Here is a 22,664-nt window from a genome sequence, read left to right on the forward strand (position 1 = left end):
AGGGAGGTTTGGGTCTTTCTTGCGGACAGACCGCAGGTGTTCTGCAAAGCGGTCGCCCAGTTTGCGTTTGGTCTCTTCAATGTAGAGGATACCGCATTGGGAGCAACGAATGCAGTAGACAAAGTTAGGGGAAAAGCAAGTGAAATGCTGCTTCACTTGAAAGGAGTGTTTGGGCCCTTGGACGGTGAGGAGAGAGGAAGTGAAGGGGCAGGTGTTGCATCTTTTGCGTGAGCAAGGGGACGTGCCGTAGGTGGGGGTTGAGGAGGAGGGGGTGATGGATGAGTGGACCAGGGTGTCCCGGAGGGAACGATCCCTACGGAATGCCGCCGGGGGGGGGTGAATGGAAGATGTGTTTGGTGGTGGCATCATGCTGGATTTGGCGGAAATGGCGGAGGAATGATGCCTACGGCCATCAATCGGTCAGGGGATGAAAGAATTTAATCTGCGTTCAAAAGCAGGAAGTCGGAGCTGTTTCCGAAATGGGTCTCGCAAACATTGAGACCTTGTGATATTTCCACTTTGAGATTTATTTTATCTGCCTTCAAACTTGCTTTATTTCAATGTCAGTTACTCGTCCCTCTGAAATTGGCGGGCGTTTTGAAATTGATGAACTGTCAGTTTCTGCCCCACCAATCAGGGCCCAGAAATCAATGCAGCCCCGCTGCTCTTTTCAAATTTCTGGGCGGGATTGCGCTGCATCCAATCAGGACAGGAGGGAGGTGACGGACATGTCTTAAATAGACAGACACAGAGCGGCTTGATCATTCTCAGAGTCTGTGTTCCACAGCGTTTGTTATCATGGCCAGGACCAAGCAGACAGCGCGCAAGTCGACCGGAGGGAAAGCTCCCCGCAAGCAGCTGGCTACCAAAGCTGCCCGCAAGAGCGCTCCAGCCACGGGCGGCGTCAAGAAGCCCCATCGCTACAGGCCCGGCACTGTGGCTCTGCGGGAGATCCGCCGCTACCAGAAATCCACCGAGCTGCTGATCCGCAAACTGCCCTTCCAGCGCCTGGTGCGAGAGATCGCTCAGGACTTCAAGACCGACCTCCGCTTCCAGAGCTCGGCCGTCATGGCCCTGCAGGAGGCCAGCGAGGCTTACCTGGTGGGGCTCTTTGAGGACACCAACCTGTGCGCCATCCACGCCAAGCGAGTCACCATCATGCCCAAAGACATCCAGCTGGCCCGCCGCATCCGCGGGGAGCGCGCCTAGACTGACCCTTCCCGACTCTAGACTTACCACGAGAACCACAAAGGCTCTTTTAAGAGCCACCAAGTCGGTCAGAGAAAGAGCTGCGATCAATTGTTAAAAACTCCAGCACCTAAAACCCACAAACCTACAATTTATTTTCTTTCCTTTTGATTATCCTGTTCCCTCCCTCTGCTGCATTTGGGGTTATGGGGTGATTCCGTTTATATTTGTTTGTAATTTTACATCATTTTATTGGAAATGGGATGAGTTAATTATTCAAAGAACGTTTCCCTGAACATTGGCAATTGGTCATATATAGATGCAGCACAGACTTTTCATGTCTGGAAAAGGCAACAGCACCAGCGTCTCGTTGTAACCAGCGCTTTCACAGATCGCATGAGAAATATAATGTCATTCCGAATCGATAGGGATGTTATCGCGCATCCGGATAGACAACAGGTCGCCCCTTTCACTGATTAAGTGAGTGGCTCTGAAAAGAGCCTTTGGGTTCTCAGTTTAAAGAATGGTCGCTTCACTTGGTCTTGGTGGCTGCAGCGGCGCCGCTTTTCTTGGGCAGCAGCACGGCCTGGATATTAGGCAGCACCCCGCCCTGAGCGATGGTCACCCCTCCCAGCAGCTTGTTGAGCTCCTCGTCGTTGCGGACGGCCAGCTGCAGGTGCCTGGGGATGATGCGGGTCTTCTTGTTGTCCCGGGCCGCGTTGCCGGCCAGCTCGAGGATTTCAGCCGTCAGGTACTCGAGCACGGCGGCCAGATAGACCGGGGCTCCGGCACCCACACGCTCAGCGTAGTTCCCCTTCCTCAGCAGCCTGTGAACGCGGCCCACCGGGAACTGCAGTCCGGCCCGGGAGGAGCGAGACCTGGCCTTGGACCGAGCTTTCCCACCGGTCTTTCCTCTTCCAGACATGGTAACAATCTCACAAGCACTTTCACAGAGAATGCTGATATCCGCCTTCTTTCAGTTCTCTTATACCCTCAGGAGGAATGGTGGTGCGCTCAGAGCTGATTGGTTAATTGTAATATTCTTAAGATTATCGTCAAATTTTTCACATTGCCAATCAGATCTCTGCCTGACTCACCAATCTGGAGTCGCCACGAAATTGAATTCGGAAAGAAAGAGCGCCAAATCGTCAGTTACTAACCGATTATAAATTTCATATTTGAAACTACCGCCAAATAATAGATCAAATGATAAATCGCACTTAAATCGGAATAGCTAATTCAGTTTTCAGACTAAAAATGTAATATTCACTCAATCTCTCTCTAATTTGTCTGGTCTGCAGTTTACCTGTATCTGTTAATTTCTGATTGGGAGTGCGGAGTTTCATGTATCTGACATCAAGCGGAAATTCAAGGCCCCAATTTAACAGATTCTAATCCTTCGTTTTATTCAATATTGAAAATCCCGCCGGCACATTTGTAAAACGAGGAGCTAATTTCATGCAGAAAATCGCCGTTACAGTTAACACAGTCAGTTCCAAACTATTAAAAGTTAGGCCTCCCTTATTGTACTATATCATCTTTAAACGCAAATACCTCACTCGCTTTTAAAACCAGGAATCCATTCGTGTTTAAACTCGGACCTTTTTGCAGTCCTAACAGCCGGCGGAATTTCACGTTTACCGAGTGCTGCGGTTAAGCAATATCAGACTGGATGTACAAGTGTGATATTATTTTAAAATATTAAAATTACATTATAATATTGTATCCAGATTGCAGGTTATTAATTCACTCCAATTTGAAGTGGTTCCGAATGAGTATTTATCTTGTTGCACGACTCGTGTTCGGTCTGCAGATGGAGCCAGGTCACAATAACTTGCACCTTATCGTTTCTGAACACACGTCGAGAAGCAACGGGCCTAATGCTGCTCTTGGAACTTGCCGAGCTCGCCTCCGCCCCCCGTTAAAGAGGCAATGGTAGTGGCCAACTCATCGCCCTCCATACTGATCGGAACAAGCTGTTATATTCTGCACTTGCTGTTTTCTGCATTGGAATAGTGACTTTAGCTCTGAACCTCTCCGTCACTGCAATTCATTTATGCATTTTATTCTATAGCTGTCAGGGCCTGGAAGTGACTGTGAGGTGGACTTTGCTTCTGCTGCCATCAGCTTTTGACAAGCTGTAAAAATGCCAGATTCATTCCGTGTGTATCAGTCTCTGGTGCTACACACGAAAGGTGTTACCCTTCAGCACCTGTCAGTTTGTGGTACTGTGTATGACTGCAGGATTAATACTCTAAATTTCAGTTTTGTCTCCCTTGCGGTGTAGAATTCATTTCATTTCACAATTTCTGTTTAGGATTGAGAAATTGTGTATTTCATTATGTCCTGTCGCTATCCGTGTACTGTGATCGAGTTAATTTTGCACTAAGCAGTAATCTTGTATTATAGGTGGATTTAATTGTACCTCTGTGTATCGCTAAGTATCTCTTATGTACTCAAGAGTGGGATTAATTCTATGCCCTGGTGCAATCAGTGAGAGTGAATTCCATTTGAATCTGTCAATATCTGGAAATTAATGTGTGGTTCAAAGAGATACTGATTGATTCAACATCTTTGAGTGAGAGTTGTTTTGTGTTCGTCAATCTGTGGCATGTTATGTGACTGTGGGTTTCCTCTGTGTCTTTTTGACTGTTTTTCCTTTTTTTGTCGTGTGTGTGTGCGTGTTTGTGTCTGTGTGTGTGTGTGTGTTTGTGTGTTCGTGTTTGTCTGTATCTGTGTTTGTGTGTGTGTGTGTGTTTGTGTGTGCGCGTGTTTGAGTGTGTGGCTCTATCTCTGCATTTAATTTTCTGCTATTTTGTTTGTGGTTGGATAAATGCTTTGTTTGTCCTAGGTGCACCTGTGTTTAAGTATTTGTGTGCGTGTGTTTGTGTATGTATGCAAGAGATCTTGTGCGCATGTGTGTTTATGTATGTGTGTGTGAGTTTGCTTTGCATGTGTGTCTGTGTGTGTTAGAGCATGACTCTGCGAGTGTGTGAGTGTTTGTGTGGGATTGTGCAGGACTCATTTCCCATTTGTCTTCGTCCGGTACAGGATGTAGTTTTGGAATTAATTTACATGAAATTTAAGTGTCAATCCTGTGAACGTCACCTATGGTGGAATTAATTCCCTATATCTCAGTGATTGTACCGATCGTGTATCTCAAATTTGTGCTCTGTGTATATTTTTCCTTTATTGTACATGTGTAGCTTTCTCCTGTACCAAATATGTATCCCATGCATGTGTGTGAAATCTATTTCTTCAATGCGTTAATCTATTACTGTTTCCCGGCTCTGCTGCAGATTTAGACATGAAACTTTGTATTTAACAAAGACAGGTTTTATTCATTTGTTTTGTTTGAATTAAGGTATAGCATTCAGGCTGCAACTCGGCAAAAGTCTTTGTGAATGATAATGAGACCCTTGAAATTACATGCTGTGTACCTCATATCTGATTGATTCAGTTTGTAACGATTTTACGTTATGAATCATAGTGAGCATATTGACCTGGAACGTGTTGTTTATTCATGCTGTACTAATTAAAATTACACTTTCTCCTTATTTCAGATATGGCATGAGATCTTTTGAGGGGAATTTAACGTGCCCCCAGACTCTTGGTCTTTGGTACGGGCTGTTATGTTTTAATTATCAACTTACATATTTTGATGAATTTTCACGTGTAATTTTACTGTAGTTATCAACATCTGATCTCTCTGTACCCAATCTCTTCTTATTTTGAAAAGTCGGTTATGGAAAAATTGATTTTATTCTGCACCTCTCTATCTCTGGTATGTGTCTGTGGTTTTATAATGTGGGTGTCTGCCCCTGTTACGAGAATCCAGCTTTCTTCTGTATCTGTCAGTGCCCCCTATGAGAGTGGTGATATGTTATTGACTGTACTTGTCAATATCGGCTTTATGAGTGCGGCAGCGCCCCGAAGCCGAATTTCACATTGGGAACACATGAACAATCGTCCTGATTGATCACTTTTTAATCGTTAGCAGTGGCCTCCTTCTGTGCAGGGACTAGTTCTCTGATTTGCATGGACAGGATGGTCAATAACCATCCAGTGCAACAGGCAGTTATCAAACTATGGTCAACTGCTTGTAAGGCAGGTATGTTAATCCCTGTCTGACCATCAGACTCTATCCTACGCTACACCATCTGCATATAGGAACACATCACACTATAGAGTTTTGGACTTTTGAATTTGATTTTGTCAATTCCCCGTTACATCATCTAATTTAAAGTGCTTCTGCTGCGTACGTATGTTGTTGCACGGCTCATCTTCTGTCAGGAGATGGCAGCAGTTCACTATAACTTGGATCTGGCTCTTTCTGATCAAACATCTAGAAAACAATAGGCCTGATGCTGCTCTTGAACATTGCCAAGCTCACCTCCGTTAAAAAGACTACGACAGCGGCCAATTACTTCCGCTCCATACAGATCGACACAATGTGTTTTGTTCTGCACTTGATGGTTTTTGCAATGCAATATTCACCCTAACTGGGTACTTCTCGGTCACTGGATTCACTGATGTGTTTTATGCCATACCTGTTGTTTTCAAGCAAGGGACAGAGATATTGCTCTGTAATTGACGGTCTTGGAGTTTCATTTCACAGCATGTGTTGACTGTTGCTGTGTGAGTGCGCTTTTTATTCAATACTTGTCAGATATTTTGACATAAGAGACTGTGTCTTTTTTGTTACCTGCCAGTTTTTTGATATTGAGTGTAAGTTCTATACAGCCGTGTGCTTATTCAGGTACGTGAATTAGATTCCCCACCAACAGCTCCGCACCCACCCCCAAACCCCGCCCCTCCTGTATCTATAGGTCTCCGGGTTGTGTAAAAATGACTTTGCCACGATCTCTGTCAGTTCCTGGTAAATGTGTGCCGGTGTTAGACTGCCCCTGTGAATTTCTGGTGTGTGAGCATTTATTTTATTATGTAGCAGTTCGTTGCTTGGAAGTGATTGGCGCTTTTCTTTTCTCTCCCCCTCTATTCGTCAGTCTGTAGCATGAGAATGAGAGTTTTTATTCTGCATCTGCCAATGTCTGACATGTGAGTGTGGGTCTCTCTTGGCATTTGTCAATGTTTGCAATGTGTGTGGTGTGTGAATGTGAATATTACATTGGGTTATTCAGTGTCAAATCGATCATCGTGTGTTTGAATCAACCTCTCAGTTTCTGACATTTAAATGTGAAAATACCTTAAAATTATCAGTTCTTTTGTATGTCAACTACATCCTGTACCTATAAATCTATTGTAAGCCAATCTAAGATTTACTCATTCTCTCAGTAATGTTATGTGGTTATGTAATCTCTGTTATGACTGAATGGACTTTTCTCGCTATCTGTCAGTTTTCAATGTATGAAAAGCAAATACATGGCAGATGCTTTAAAACATCGATTATGAACATAAGAACAGAAGAAATAGGAACAGGAGGCGGCCATTTGGCCACTCGAGCCTGCCTCATCATTCAATAAGATAATGGCTGATTTCTTTGTGTTTCAATCCCCACATTATCATCTACCCCCATAACCTTTGATTCTCTTGCCTATTAAGAATCTATCTGCCTCTGCCTTAAAAGATCTCAATGACCCTGCCTCCACTATCTTCTGAGGCAGAGATTTCCAAAGTCACACAGCCCTCTGAGAGAGAAAAATATCCTCACCTATTTCCAAAAAGTGTGATATCTAATTTAGAAACAGTGCCCCCTATTTCTCGAAACATCCTCTTGGTATCCACAATTTCAAGGCCATTCAGGATCTTGTATACATCAATCAATCACCCCTCACTCTACTGAGACCCAGTGGAAACAAGCACAGTCTGTCCAACCTTTTCTTATAAGACATCCCACTCATTCTAGGTAACTATCTAGTAAAGTTCCTCTGAACCACCACCAAGTAGTGTGAAGTTATCCACATCAGTTGAAAAGACAGCATGGGAGAGTGTTATTTACATGGTGATAGACTGGGAAAGGTTGAAGTAAAAAGGGAGCTGGGTACCCATGCACACCAATCACTGAGAGCAAGCATGCAGGTGCAGGTAGCACTTAAGAAGGCAAATGATATGTTGGCCTTCATCGTGACATGGTTAATTGCAGGAGCAAGGATGTCTAACTGCAGCTATACAGGGCATTGGCAAGAACACTCCTGGAGTATTGTGTGCAGTTCTGGTCTCCTTGCCTAAGGGAGGATATATTTATCATAAGAGGAGTGCGGCGAAGGTTCACCAGAGTGATCCCTGGGATGGCAGGATTGTCCTCTGAGGAGAGTTTGGGTCGAGTAGGCCTGTTTTCACTGGAGTTTAAAAGGATGAGAGGGGGTCTCAATGAAAGGTGTAACATTCTGACAGGGCTGGACAGATGGCTTGCAGGGATGATGTTTCCTCTGGCTGGGGGTCTAGAACAAGGGGTCACATTCTCAGGATACAGGGTAGATGGTTTAGAACTGAGATGAGGAGAAAGTTCTTCAATCAGAGGGTGGTAAACCTGTGCAATTCTCTATGATAGAAGAGTGTGAAAGCCAAGTCACTGAATATATTTAAGAGCGAAATAGATAGATTTCAAGACTCCAAATGGACAAGGGTATGATAACAGTGTGGTTGGATGGTGTTGAGATATAGGGTCAGCCATGATTAAATTGAATGGCAGAGCAGGCTCAACAGGGCAAATGACCTACTCCTGCTCCTATTTTCTCTCTTTCCATGCCTGATATGTGATAATGGATTTCAGCTGTACCAGTTAGTTCATGTTTGGGATGTGTGTGTATTTTGTTCTGTATTCATATCTCTGTCTTGCAAGTGGTATATTTTGCTCTGTTCCTGATAATTTCTGATGAACTGATCGGTGGTTCTGTTTAGAACCTGTTGATTTCTGCTATGTGAATATGGGATTTCCTTTGTCCTTGTCAGTTTATGGCATGAAGGTTTAACTCTGCAGCTAATGCAAATTCCAAATACCGTGAATATTGGAAATCTCAAGAAGAAAAATCAAAAATGCTGGAAATACTGAGCAGCTCTGGCAAGATTTGTGGAGACAGAAACAAAACTGCCATTTGTTTGAAGACTCCGAACTGATGAAGCGCCATTGAGCTGAAATGTTTTGTCTTGTTTTTTTCTCCACAGATGCTCCCAAACTCGCTGATTATTCCTCACATTTTCTTTGTTTGTCCCCCATGTATGTTATTTCCAGCAAGTTCATCTGGCAGTTTCAAATATTTAATTCTGGCTTCCATTCTGACAATTTGCAATAATTGAATGGAGATTTTGCACTGTACCTCTCAGTTGTTTCTTTGTGTGTATCTGTGTTTTCTGTACCTGTCAGTTTCGAGTATGTGAGGATTTATTTGTACTGCAAATTTTATATTATGCCAAGTCGATGTGCATCCGTTAGCTTCTCTGAACTTACTGTGCTTTTAATTCTTTACCTGTCTGTGAATGGGGATTCTGCACTGTTCCCTGTTATTTACTCTTGTGTGACTGTATTTTTCCCAACACACTTATAGTTCCTGCTGGCCTTTACTATGCATATGTCAGTCTCTGTAATGTGAGTGTAGCTATTACTCTGCACTTGCTTGTGCTTGATTTGTGAGTATATTTTTGAGTATTTTTGCCTGCATCTTAAATGGAATGTGTGTTTTGCTATTAACTCTCATTTGCTAAGATGTGTGTAAGTGGGTGGAACTAATCCTGTACCTGTACCTCTGTGATATATCAGCGTGATTGTATATCCCCACTAACATTTCAGGGTCACATATGTGAGCATGAAAATGATTTTGTGTCCCTTAGTTTACTGTAAATGAGTGAGGATTTAATCATTTAATGTCAGTCCTCTGTATGAGAATGTCGGGTTTATTCTGTCCTATTACTGGATAATTGTTATTTTTCTCTGTCTGCCTGTCATATGTCTTGTCAGTTTTCCTCTGAACCGTCAGGCACCATTATTTGAGCCTGAGTCTGAGGTTGCATTTTCAATTTTATTTGTGATCCTGACCTTTACTTCCCTGTATCCCTCTGTTTTTGGTATGTGACGAGTAGTTTTATTCAGGACCTTACACATTTGAATTCAGGTTTATGTGTGTTTTTCCTGTAGCTATCAAAGTCTGTTATTTGAGTAAGAGTGTTCCTCCCTTTTTAACAGTTCAGTTCTGGAAGAATTGGTTTAATTCTGTATCTCTCTGTCTTGAATGTGCTGTTGATGATACATTATCACTCTCGGTCTCTGTTATGGGAATCCATATTTTTTGTGTTTCTGGCAGTCTCTGCTAGGGGAGAGGTGTTAATATGTTCCCTGTACTTGGTCAATATTAATTTGGTGAGATAAGGTTTAATATATTTATGTTTTTTGAATTGCATTTTCACTAATATTTCTCATTATCCAGTATAATTTATGCATTTTAATTTCATGCCAGTCATTTTCTAGTATTTGAGTGTGATTTCACTTGATATATTTCTGTCTCTTGCATGCGTGCCTTGGTGAAACTTATTTTCAAGCTGTCAGTGTCTGGTATGTTTTATATTTATATGTCAGCCATTTTTCAGTGAATGTGACTTTTATTTTCTGTGTTTTTAGTGCTTTTACTTTTATATATTTTTGCAAATTAGGTAACTGGAAGAGAATCTTAACCTGCAGTCAATCAGTTGTGTGTCACAATCTTGTTACATTTGACTAAGTGTCTAACGTTTACTGCACCTTCAACAGAGAAAATAACTGAGCAAACTATTGGGATTAAAGGGTGACAAGTCCCCAGGACCTGATGGCCTAAGTCCCAGTGTCTTAAAGGAACTGGCAGTGTAGATAGTGAATGCATTGGCTATAATATTCCAAAATTCCCTGGATTCTGGAAAGGTTCCAGTGGTTAGGAAAGATGCTCACATAACGCCCTTATTCAAAAAGTGGGGGAGGGAGAAAGTAGGAATCTATAGACCAGTTAGTATAACATACGTCTTTGGGAAATTGTTGGAATCCATTATTAAGGAAGAAGTAATGGTGCATTTGGAAAGTCAAAATGCAATCCATCAGAGTCAGCATGGTTTTATGAAGAGTAAATCATGTTTGACTAATTTGCTAGATTTCTTTGAAGATGTGAGAAGCAAAGTGGGTAATGGGGATCCTGTAGATGTTGTATTATCTGGACTTCCAGAAGGCATTTGATAAGGTGCTGCACAAAAGATTAATACGCAAGGTAAGATCACACAAGGTTAGGGGTAATGTATTAGTTTGCATAGAGGATTGGCTAACCAACAGAAAGCAGAGATTCGGGAAAAATGTCTATTTTTCTGGATGGCAAGCTGTAACTAGTGGGGTGCCACAGGGTTTGGTCAATGGGCCCCATTTATTTACAATCTATATTATTGATTAGGATTCAGGGATAGAAGGTCCGATAGCTAAATTTGCAGATGACACCAAAATAGGTGGGAAAGTAAGTTGCAATGAAGAAATAAGAAATTTTCAAATGGATATGGACAGGTTAGCTGATAGGGCAAATGGAGTTTAACGTAGGTAAGTGTGAGATTATCCATTTTGGTCGGAAGAATAAAAAGGCGGTTTATATTTAATAGAGAGCAACTGCAGAATGCTTCAGTGCAGAGGGTTCTGGGTGATCTCGTGCATGAATCGCTAAAAGCTAATATGCAGGTACAGCAGGTAATAAGGAAGGCAAATGGAATTTTGGCATTTATTGATAAAGGAAAAGTGTATAAAAATAGGCAAGTATTGTTGCAACTGTACAAGGCATTGGTGAGACCGCACCTGGAGTACTGCGCACAGTATTGGTCCCCATTCTTGAGGACCGATGTACTTGCACTGGAGGCGGTTCAGAGGAGGTTCATTAGATTGATTCCAGAGATGTGGGGCTTGTCTTATGAGGAGAGATTGAGCAGTTTAGGCCTATACTCGCTAGAGTTTAAAAGGATGAGAGGAGATCTAATTGAGGTATATAAGATTCCAAAAGGAATCGACAAAATAGATGAGGAGTGGTAGATTCCCCTTGTGAGACACTCTAGAATGAGAGGCTATACTTTTAGGCTAAGGGGTGGTAGATTTAAATCAGTGATGTGGAGCAATTACTTTTCTCAAAAGGTCATGAATCTGTGGAATTCACTACCTCAGAGTGCAATGGATGCCGGGACACTGAATAAATTAAAGGAGGAGATAGACAGATTTTTAATTAGTCATGTGTTGAAAGGTCATGGGGAGAGGGCGGGAAATTGGAGTTGAGGTCGAAATGAGATCAGCCATGATTGTATTGAATGGAGGGGCAGGCTCGAGGGGCTGAATTGCCTACTCCTGCTCCTAGTTCTTATGTTCTTATGCATTACCAATGTATATAGTCCTGCTAATTTTCAGCTGCGTATGTTTAAATTACTACCGTAATACCTGCTTCTTAACTACCGGGCCAGCATTTAATTACTTAGATGCTGTCAATGTTCCATGTATATACTCACAGATGCTTCTTGTGTGTTTGTCTGTGTGTGTGTGTGTGTGTGTGAGAGAGTATTTGTGTCTGCAGGTGTGAATTTTTGTGAAAATCTGCATGACTGTGTGTGTCGGAGAGAAAGTGCAAGTTTGTTACTGTGTGCATTCATTTATGCATGTGTGTGTTTGTGCTTCTGTGTGCGTGAGGGCCTGTGTGTATGTTTGTGTGCATGTGTGTGATTTTTTGTGTGTGTGTGTTTGTGTATGTGTGCAACAGATGGTGTGCACATTTGTGTATATGTATGTTTGTCTGTGTGTGTTAGTGCAAGAGCCTGCGAGTGTGTGAATGTTTGTGTGGGAGTGTGCAGGGCTAATTTCCCATTTGTCTTTCTCTGGTACAGGATGCAGCTTTAGAATTAATTTTAATGAAATTTAAGTGTCTACCCTGTGACCATTACCTGTGTTGGAATTAATTCCCTAAATCTCAGTTATTATACTGTTTGTGTATCTCAAATTTCTCCTCTGTGTATATAACTCCATTATTATACATGTGAAGGTTTCTTCTGTACATAACATGTATCACATTCATGTTTCTGAAAACTATTTCTCCAATGCATTAATCTATTACTGTTTCCTAGCTCTGTTGCAGATTTTAAAATGAAACTTTGCATTTATCAAAGACCGGTTTTATTCTTTTATTTAATGTGAACTAAGGTATAGCATTCAGGCTGCAACTCGGCAAAAGTATTTGTGAATGATAATGAGACGCTTGAACTCACATGCTGTGTATGTCATATCTGATTGATTCAGTGTGTAATGATCTTACGTTATGAATCATAGTGAGAATATTAAACCGGCATGTGTTGTGTATCCATGCCATATAAATTAAAATTACACTTTCTCTTTATTTTAGATATAGTATGAGATCTTTGGAGGGGGGTTTAATGTGTTCCTCTGTGAGAACCTAGGTACATTCTACAGAATAATTTTGTACATTTCAGTCTGTTGCACTATCTGTAGCTAAGACTGCACTCTTCTGAAATGAATGAGGTGCCTTTCAATCTGATAGTATTTGTGGGTTTGGACTGAGATTGATGGACCTACCTTTCTGCGGTGCTTAGTGAGTGTGAATTGGGGAGAAATATTCTGTCTCCCCTGTTGTATTTGACTGTTGCGTTGAACACGTCTATCTGAAACTTGAGATCAATGTGAATCTGATTCCTGCTCTCAGTGATGGTGGAACTGCTGTTCTGTCTGTGCTTTGAACAATAATGTACCTATGCCTACTCGAAGCATAGAGCTGCATGATTATTTAAGATGGGAAATCTATAGCTTGGCATTGGGGCTCAAAGAGAAATGGTGGCCCAATGTTATATAATTTTGAGATTGCAGGTAAGTGTGTGTCTGCGCATGTGTGTATGTGTGTGTGTGTGTGCGTGTACATTTACCTGCCGGTCTTTAGTATGGGAGAAATTTATTTCTTCTCCACTATTTATATTCCGCTATGTGAATGTGGGATCACACTGTATCTTTCACTTTTTAACATCTTACTATGGCGTTTATTTCTTTCCTGCCTGTGAATGGGGATTCCAAAATGCACCTAGTTATTTGTTGCTGTGTGACTGTCTGATTTGTTTTATGAATGTTTGTAATTGATTCTGGGCTTTACTCTGGATCATTGACTCTCTGTAATGCATTTGTGGCTATTATTCAGCACCTGTCAGTGCCTGATTTGTGAGTAAGCATCTTACTTTCACTGTTTCTGACATGTAATGCATATTTTTACTCATTGCCTCTTAGTTACAGGTATGTGGATTTGCATTTTATGTTCTGTATCTGCAATACTGTGAAATGTCAGTGTGATTCATTTTCCTGTTCTTTGTGTCAGGATCAGAAATGTGAGCATGGAAAAATTTGCTGAAACTCAGGTTATTTCAAATGAGTGAGACTTTACTCATTTGCTGTCAATCCCTGGTATGAGAAGGTATGGTTTAGTCTATGCCTATCATATTCTTGTGTGTGAGTATTGTCTTTTCCCATGGTCTGCATGTACCTTGTAGGTCATTGTCGATTTTGCTGTGAACTTGTCAGCCTGTATTACTTAAGTGTGATATTCACATTGCAGCTTTCAATTTAGTGTGTGAGCAAGGACCTCCCCCCACACTAACATCCCCCGCACTACCCCTGACTGTATCTCTTGGTCTTTCATACAGGCTGTTATGTTTTAGTCAGCAACTTATGGGTTTTGATGCATTTTCAGGTCTGACATTACTGTAGCTATCAACATCTGATTTCTCGGTACCCAACCTCTTCATATTTTGAAAAGTCTGTCATTGAAAAATTGATTATATTCAACACCTCTCTATCTCTGGTATGTGTCTGTGGTTTTATTATGTAAGTGTCTGCCCCTCTTACAGGAAGGTAACTTTCTTCTGTATCTGTCAGTCCCTCCTATGAGAGTGGTGTTATGTTATTCACTGTACTTGTCAATATCTGCTTTGTGAGTTAAGTTTTAAACTTTCTTGTTTGTAGTGATCTGTCGATATAACTATTCTGAAAATATTGCTCTGGCATGTGATGTGTATGCGCGTCTGTATTAATGAATAAGTACTTTATCATTACCAGGAGCAGGTGATGGTGTAGTTGTATTGTCATTGGACTAATAATCTGGACAGCCAGGGTAGTGCTCTGGGTTCAAACCCTGACACTGCAGATGGTGGAATTTAAAATCAATAAAAATATGAATTGAATTAATGATCACCACGAAACCATTGTCGATTGTGGTAAAAACCCTTCTGGTTCACTAATATTCTTTAGAGAATGAAATCTGTCGTCCATGTACATGTGACTCTACACCCACAATTAAATGCCCTCTAAAATGGCCTAGCTAGCCACGCAATTGTAACAAATGGCAACAAAAAGATCATCGACAAAGGCAATCTCAGCCCTGTTGATCCTGAGGGACAAGGGCAGCAGATCGATGAGAACACCACCACCTGGAAATTCCCCTCCAAGTGCCTCACCATTCTGAGATGGAACTATGCTGTCATTGCTGGGTCAAAAACCTGAAACTCCATTCCTAACAGCACTGTGGGTGTATCAACACCACAGGGACTGTAGCGGCTCAAGAAAGCAGCTTGTAAACCAACTTCTCAAGGGCAACTAAATGCTGTCCCAGCCAGCGAAGCAAACAACTCAAGGATGAATAAAATAAATGTATGATACTGTGTGGGATCTTTGGTGTTGAGTCTATTGCATTGCTTTATGAATGCTGGGTACATTCAAGGATTCATTCATTGAATTTCAATCAGCTTTATTTCCTGATATTTAAATTACAGCCAATGTTCCATTCTTGTGACATGCATGGAGTGAGCTTCAATTTGATATTGGTTGTGAGTTTGGACTGAAATTGGTGGACCTGCCATTCAGAGGTACTGAGTAGGAGTGTATTGTGATTATTCCAACCATCTCCCCAACCCCCGCCTCCCTTCTGAGCGTTTGACTATTGGATTGAGCACATGTATCTGGTATGAATTCCATTTGATTCTGACTATTTCTGTCCGTGGTGACGGTGGAAATGATGTTCTGTCTGTATCTCTGCACTCTGTGAGTAATATCATACCTGCTGTCAGTAACAATGAGATGGCTGCACTTTTATTTTGGTTGGGAAATCAACAGCTTGAAACCGATCCCTTCATGTATTTGCCTAGAGGAAGAAACATATCTCTTGAAAGTCAAGATCAGCTGAGGCTTTGAAAGAAAATAGATCAACGTAACCTGGCAACTGATAATCAATTTTTATAATGCTCTACAAATCGTAAAGGACAATAAGAAGTACAGTCCCTGATTCCACTTCAGCACCCTGCTTCGGTACTTTTCAAACATTTGAGTAACATTCAGAAACAGTCCTGTCCTGTCCTCCTCCAAGGATGTCACTACCCGAGGGGACAGGTACATTGGTGCAGGTCAGGTTTCAATTTCCAGCTCCCATTGTAAGAGCCGTCAACAAAAACCAACAGCCGCTGCGACAATGTTTCTTTAACACTTATCACTTGAAAAGCTGGTGCCTGCGATGGGTGATATTTACATGATTGTTCCCCATCCTCACTGTCCGCCTGTTTCCACTGTTCACTGTCCAAATGCCGACAAGTTGCATGAATCAGCAGCTATACTTGGAATATGCATTACAGGTTTGAGGGGAGAAAATCCCAATAGTTTTCAATTGCAGCTTGCTCAGGTTGTGTCTCCCTCAGCAGGGCCACACACAGCCCCAGAAAGGCCTCTCCCCGTCCACCCGCTCACTCCAAGTTCCGGAACACGTTCCCGCACCGCTCCGCCTCTTACAAACAGCCCCCGGTTCCCCCTGAACTTACCCCGAGTCAATGATGATTTCTGTGTCCACACTGACAAACCGGGGCCCTGCTGGAATCAGAACGCTGTTTACTCGCTTACCCGGGCCCTAATATTTCCATTTCTATCTGTTTGAAACAAAGGTCTCCCGCTCACTGAATGAAAAACTTCAATGGCGGAGTCTGGGAGAAGGGCAGCGCATGCGCTCTTCTAGTCAGGTCTGAGGAGTTGAATGAGGGCAGCAATGCGCATGCGCTTCTCTGGAATTTTACGTCACAGAATCAACATCATTTGCTCCTCCCCTCAGTCAATGTTCTCCAGCTTGAGCATCACAACTGGGGCTGTGTGGAACGTTTCATCTAAGGCAGCATCCTGGTTATCTGAATATCCCTGGTCACCCTTGGTTCTCTGGGCTCGTTACTCCTTCCTCCTTCCTTTCTATTAATTTTCCGTAGATTGTAAATTCAGAAAAAAACATCTAACACTCTGAGACATGGGAGCCGCAGACTGTCTGATTCGCAGATTCCGTGGAGGAACCAATCACATGTGATTTCAGGCTATTATCTGAATAGCTCACATCAAGATGTTTATTCCAGGTGACAATATCAATTATCTGCTCCCGTTCCCTCCGGATCTCCCTGTTTATGTTGCTCCTCTTGGAGCCATTTACTAGCAAAAATTTGCCATGGTGATTGACTTGATTTGGGGGTATGAGCATTTTTATGGGCAGGGTCAGTTTTCAGCATGATGTTATTTAAATGAGGGCAAAAGTTTGTGGTAAAACACAATTTACGCTTGAAATTCCTTGGTCATTTGTACTGAATTGGGTGAATTGTGTTGGAAATAGCAGTGAAAGTGAGTGAGGAGAATGCTGAGGCAGCTTGGAGAGGACATGTTGAGCCTGTACCGGCCCCATTTCAATTTTGAACACCCCCCATAGTCCCTCTGTATGTTTCACCACAAACAGGTCTTCCAAGTCTAAATTGGCCATTTCCTGCCTTATTTCACTAAAATCCACTCTCAACCAATCCAAAACATTTTTATTTGCAACTTGTCGATTTCTTTGTCCATAACAAACTTAATCTGTACCGTGTTGTATTTGCTATCGCTAAAATACTCACCCACCGTCACCTCAGCCACCTGTCCGGCTTCATTCCCCCGAATTAGGTCCAGCCATGCACCTTCCCTTTTTGGACTCCCGACATATTGACCTAAAAAGTTCTCCTGTACACATTTCAAAAAATCCACTACGTCCGAGCCCTTAACACTATTTATATCCCAATTAATGTTGGGAAAGTTGAAATCACCTGATATAATTACCCTATTGCTATTCTTTTTACACAACTCCACAAACAGTGCACATAGTTGCCCCTCAATTTACCGCTGACTACCTGGGGGTCTATAATTAAAACCTAATAACGTGGTTGCCCACTTTTTATTTCTTAGCTCAACCCACAAAGTTTCATTTGATGCATCGTTACTGCAGTAACTGACTCCTTAATTAATAATTCTAAGCCTCCTCCTCTTTTACCCCCTCCGTTGTCTCACCTGAAATTTCAACATCACGGAATATTGAGCTGCCAATCCTGCCCTTCCCTCAACCACGTCTCAGTGATAGCTACTACACCACAATTCCAAGGGTTTCAATCCACACCCTCAACTCATCCGTTTTATCTGCAATACTCCTGGCACTTAAGTTGAGGCCATCCAGCCTTGCCTTACTCCCTTGAAGCTTATTGCAGCTGTACTTCGTCGCTCATGGTTCTTCTACTGGCTTATGATGTGTCCCCATTCTGCTAAAATTCTGTGTCCCCTCCCCCTGCCGAGTTAGCTTAAACTCCTCCCAACAGCACTAGCCTATCGGTGTGTGTGCCTTTCTGTCTCTGCCTCAATCTCCCTCTATCTATCTCTCTCTCACTCACTATTGATTCTTCTCTTTCCTTGCTCTCTTGCTCCCTTTCGCACCCACATCTCTCTACTTCTGGTGCTGTGAATGTTACTGATGCTGTTACCCATCCTCCATTGATATGCGTGACACCGTTAGTGTTCATCCTCTCAGAAATTCAGCTCTGAAATTTCATTTGATTATCTCTAATAAAAAATCGAAGTGTGTTTTGAAAATCTCTGTCACTGCCAGGAATGTGACAATCCGCGAATGCGCGTTAACATATAACTGGCCTGCTCTGGTTGTTGAGGTAGGGGTACATTGCAAACTGTGAAATTGTGACCTGTCAGTTCAAGAGGAGCAACATAAACAGGGAGATCCGGAGGGACCGGGAGCAGATAATTTATATTGTCACCTGGAATAAACATCTTGATGTGAGCTATTCAGATAATAGCCTGAAATCACATATGATTGGTTCCTCCACGGAATCTGCGAATCAGACAGTCTGCGGCTCCCATGTCTCAGAGTGTTAGATGATTTTTTTCTGAATTTACAATCGACGGAAAATTAATAGAAAGACGAGCAAAGTTCGAAAAGAGGGGCAATTCTGTCCTGAGACCCTTACATTTGATACTAGTTTCAGCCTGTGAAGGTGCAGATGTGAACATTGTGTAAGGGAGCGTTGGAAATGGGCGGGCGAGTCAGAGGAATGAAACTGTGTTTGTGTGTCCGTGCTGATCATGAGGTTTCCGAGACCCGCTTGCCTAAAATAAAAATATTTCCCTTCCAAAAATTCCACCTGTTCCCCAGCTTAACCCCGAAGTGAGATTTCAAGAGCATTTCTGAGTTGTTTTCTAGATTTCAGTCTAAGAGTAGAGGACATGTCAGAGATCGGGTGAAGGAGCCGCAGTAAATCAGGTTTAAATCGAAACTGGAGCCTTCAATTCGCGTGAAATATTTTCGACAGCAAACATTACAATGTCAGAGATAAGAAGGATTTAGTCTGGGACACTGGAGAGCCGGAATTTCCATGGAATTGGGGAGTTTGTGAGGAGAGAAAAACACAGAGAGGCAGCAGCAGCCTGGAGCTGACAGCAGCCTGTCTCCGCCCCGTCCGCTCGCTGCCTTTAAGTTGCTCAGTGCCGCCACCAGCGGCTTCATTTCTCAGCCCGTTCACATTGACAGAGACACTTTTGTGCAGAGTCCCGGAACATGACCGATACTGCAGCCGCCGAAACGGCTCCTCCAGCCGCTCCCGCCGCCCAGGTCAAGACTCCCAAGAAGAAGAAGAAGGCGGCTCCCCGGAGCAGTGCAGCCGGTCCCAAGCTGGGCGAGCAGATCCTCAAGGTTGTGGCGGATTGCAGCGATCGCAAGGGGATGTCGCTGCCCGCGATCAAGAAGGCGCTGCGCGGCAAAGGGCTGGATGTGGAGAAACTCGGCTCCCAGATCAAGCAAAGCATCAAGAGGAATGTGAAGAATGGCTTCCTGGTTCAGGTCAAGGGCACGGGCGCCTCGGGCTCCTTCAAAGTCCCTAAGAACACAACCCCGGGGAAAGTGGGAAAGAAGGCGAAGGTAGCAGCTGGCAAGAAATCTCCAGTGAAGAAAGCGGCAGCCAAGAAGGTGACAGCAAAGAAAGCAACGGCCAAGAAAACAGTGAAGAAAGCACCGGCCAAGAAGACTCCAGTCAAGAAAGCAGTGGCCAAGAAATCCCCAGCGAAGAAAGCAGCGGCCAAGAAAACAGCCAAGAAGGCGGCAACTCCCAAAAAGCCGGTGAAAAAAGCAGCCCCCAAGAAAAAGTCTCCGGCCAAGAAGGTGACGGGCGTCAAAAAAGTGGCGAAAGGGAAGGCCAAGCCCAAAGGGAGATAAGCAAAGACAGGAAAGAAGGGAAAGATCCCGAGCAAATTGTAAACCTCTGAACCAAAAGGCTCTTTTCAGAGCCACCCACATTTCACATGAAAGAGCTGATTCCCTGATCATTTGATCCCTGTCTCCGCGCTGGGAGCAGTTTTCAGATGGAAATGTTTCTTTATCCTTCCACTTAAATCCTATTTTCCCGCTCACTCACTGACACACTCTCCACCCGTCCCCTCCCGCACTGTGCAATAAGACACAGGGATATCCTTACAGCTCCCTATCCGGAATGTGTCCCAGTGCATTCAAAGTTTATCTTTCCTTTATTCACATTTTCAAGGTGAGAGTCTGCAATGGAGTGAGCATCGCTCAAATGTCCCGTCTCACAACTAAGGCCCATACCTGTTGTTTCTCTAATTCTGTTGGAAGAGATGTTAGGGAATTTCTCAATCCCTTTTGGCAGCCTGGAGGGGAGGGTTCGGGGGATAGTCTAGAGTTGTGTTGGTATAGAATAGGAGAGGGATTGAAATAGATGCAAACATTTGACTCTTGATTGAAATGCAGTATCGAGGGGGGAATATTACTGAGAGGATTGGATTTAATACATTCGATTTTCAAAATAGCTGGTTTATGATGTTGAAGTATTTCAGTTACATTTAAAGTTTTCTGTTCAGCTCTCTTCAGAATTTGATAACTAAATGTACTTCGGGCTGGCAGGAGGAGGGACTGTCTGACCAGAGACATTGTCCTGACTGTCACTCAGGCTGTCTCGCCCCGCCTCTGACACACACACACACACACACACACACTCTCTCTCTCTCTCTCTCCCTTCCTCAGTCAGGTCGGGGCGGGCTGTATAAAAGTGGAACGTGAAGCAGCTCCCCACTCATTCAGCAGCGATTTGACTGAAGAATTATCATGTCTGGCAGAGGGAAAGGAGGCAAAGGATTGGGGAAAGGCGGAGCAAAGCGGCACCGCAAAGTGCTTCGCGATAACATCCAGGGCATCACCAAACCAGCCATCCGCCGCCTGGCTCGCCGTGGCGGTGTCAAGCGCATTTCGGGCCTGATCTACGAGGAGACCCGCGGGGTGCTGAAGGTTTTCCTGGAGAATGTGATCAGGGATGCTGTCACCTACACCGAGCACGCCAAGCGGAAGACGGTCACCGCCATGGATGTGGTGTACGCTCTGAAACGCCAGGGCCGCACTCTCTATGGATTCGGCGGCTGAACAAATCGACCCGACTCTATAACAAAACCCAAAGGCTCTTCTAAGAGCCGCCCACAACCTCACATTGAGAGCAGTGACTTCAGAGCGGGAGAGGGAAAGCGATATGTAGTTTTATAAACACACAGCGTTTCCATCTGCGCATTTTCCATTAACAATATGATCGTGAGTCACACAAGTTTCATGGTTTAATTTAGTTCGGTTTTCAGGAATTCGTTTCCATGATTCCTGCCGAAACTCGATTCAAAGCTTGACTGAGGAACACGACAGCTCCCAAACTAACACCGAGTTCACAAGATAAAGGCCATCATTTATTACACTTTAATCAGGAGTAACTATTTTGAGACACATCATTCTCGCTTCTTCGCCCCATTATCACCCTGTCTTTTTTCTTCGCCATCTGTTCCTGGGTCGTTGAGACATGACAGGGTGTGGGGGGTACCAGTATACCAGCTTTAAATGGATTAGCCTGTACCGATGCAGCATGTTGTCTGGTTCCAGGGAGCACTGAACAACTTTATTCTGGCCTGTATCAGGGCGATCAATGAAATAACCCGAATTTAAACGGGAATGTAAGGCGAATATTGAGAGGCTGATAGAAAATTTCTGACTAAACTTAATCACCTCGATTCTGCCTCTCAGGACGGACGGAAGGGTGAAGTGGAAGATCTGCTTTTGGTGCATGGTTTGGACTGCGAAGATGCATTTACGCACATTGTGGAAGATAGTTCAAATATGTAAACTTAGATATTAACTTGATTTACAGAAAGGGTGCGCAATCCGCCCACCCACATCGCCTCCCCCAGCCATAAAACACTAGAAACAAGAGCCAAGCCATTCTCTTTATAACATCTATAGGGCTTTGACATGAATAAACCGATAAGGTTGATCAGTTTTATATGTGAGACCCAAAATTCCGCCCATCAATAGGAGTTTTATTCCAGCCTGCTGTAAACCGATCAGGGAATGAATGAGAATTTAATCCACGTTCAAAAGCCGGAAGTCGGAGCTGGGACCGAAATGGGGCTCGCAAACATTGAGACCTTGTGATATTTGTCCATTCAGATTGATTTTATCTGCCTTCAAACTAGGTTTATTTTAATGTCAGTTACTCTTCCCTTTGAAATTGGCGGGCATTTTGAAATTGATGAACTGTCAGTTTCTGCTCCACCAATCAGGGCCCAGGAATCCATACAGCCCGCTGCTCTTTTCAAATTTCTGGGCGGGATTGCGCTGCATCCAATCAGGACAGGAGGGAGGTGACGGACATGTCTTAAATAGACAGACACAGAGCGGCTTGATTATTCTCAGAGTCTGTGTTCCACAGCGTTTGTTATCATGGCCAGGACCAAGCAGACAGCGCGCAAGTCGACCGGAGGGAAAGCTCCCCGCAAGCAGCTGGCTACCAAAGCTGCCCGCAAGAGCGCTCCAGCCACGGGCGGCGTCAAGAAGCCCCATCGCTACAGGCCCGGCACTGTGGCTCTGCGGGAGATCCGCCGCTACCAGAAATCCACCGAGCTGCTGATCCGCAAACTGCCCTTCCAGCGCCTGGTGAGAGAGATCGCTCAGGACTTCAAGACCGACCTGCGCTTCCAGAGCTCGGCCGTCATGGCCCTGCAGGAGGCCAGCGAGGCTTACCTGGTGGGGCTCTTTGAGGACACCAACCTGTGCGCCATCCACGCCAAGCGAGTCACCATCATGCCCAAGGACATCCAGCTGGCCCGCCGCATCCGCGGGGAGCGCGCC

General features: G+C 43.7%; 3 protein-coding genes across 3 annotated transcripts; 2 read left to right on the plus strand and 1 right to left on the minus strand.

Moving 5' to 3' along the window:
- Positions 1-1,653: 1,653 nt before the first annotated feature.
- LOC144672442 (histone H2AX-like) lies at positions 1,654-2,113 on the minus strand. Its single transcript, XM_078534286.1, has one exon. It carries the CDS (start codon positions 2,111-2,113, stop codon positions 1,721-1,723), a length of 393 nt encoding a protein of 130 aa, XP_078390412.1. The 3' UTR covers positions 1,654-1,720.
- Positions 2,114-19,052: 16,939 nt separating this feature from the next.
- LOC144672429 (histone H1.5-like) lies at positions 19,053-19,706 on the plus strand. Its single transcript, XM_078534273.1, has one exon. It carries the CDS (start codon positions 19,053-19,055, stop codon positions 19,704-19,706), a length of 654 nt encoding a protein of 217 aa, XP_078390399.1.
- Positions 19,707-20,609: 903 nt separating this feature from the next.
- Positions 20,610-20,921, plus strand: LOC144672503 (histone H4). Its single transcript, XM_078534346.1, has one exon. It carries the CDS (start codon positions 20,610-20,612, stop codon positions 20,919-20,921), a length of 312 nt encoding a protein of 103 aa, XP_078390472.1.
- Positions 20,922-22,664: the final 1,743 nt, after the last annotated feature.

This window comes from Cetorhinus maximus, chromosome 38 (assembly GCF_964194155.1).
Source record: "Cetorhinus maximus chromosome 38, sCetMax3.hap1.1, whole genome shotgun sequence".
Lineage (NCBI taxonomy): Eukaryota > Metazoa > Chordata > Chondrichthyes > Lamniformes > Cetorhinidae > Cetorhinus > Cetorhinus maximus.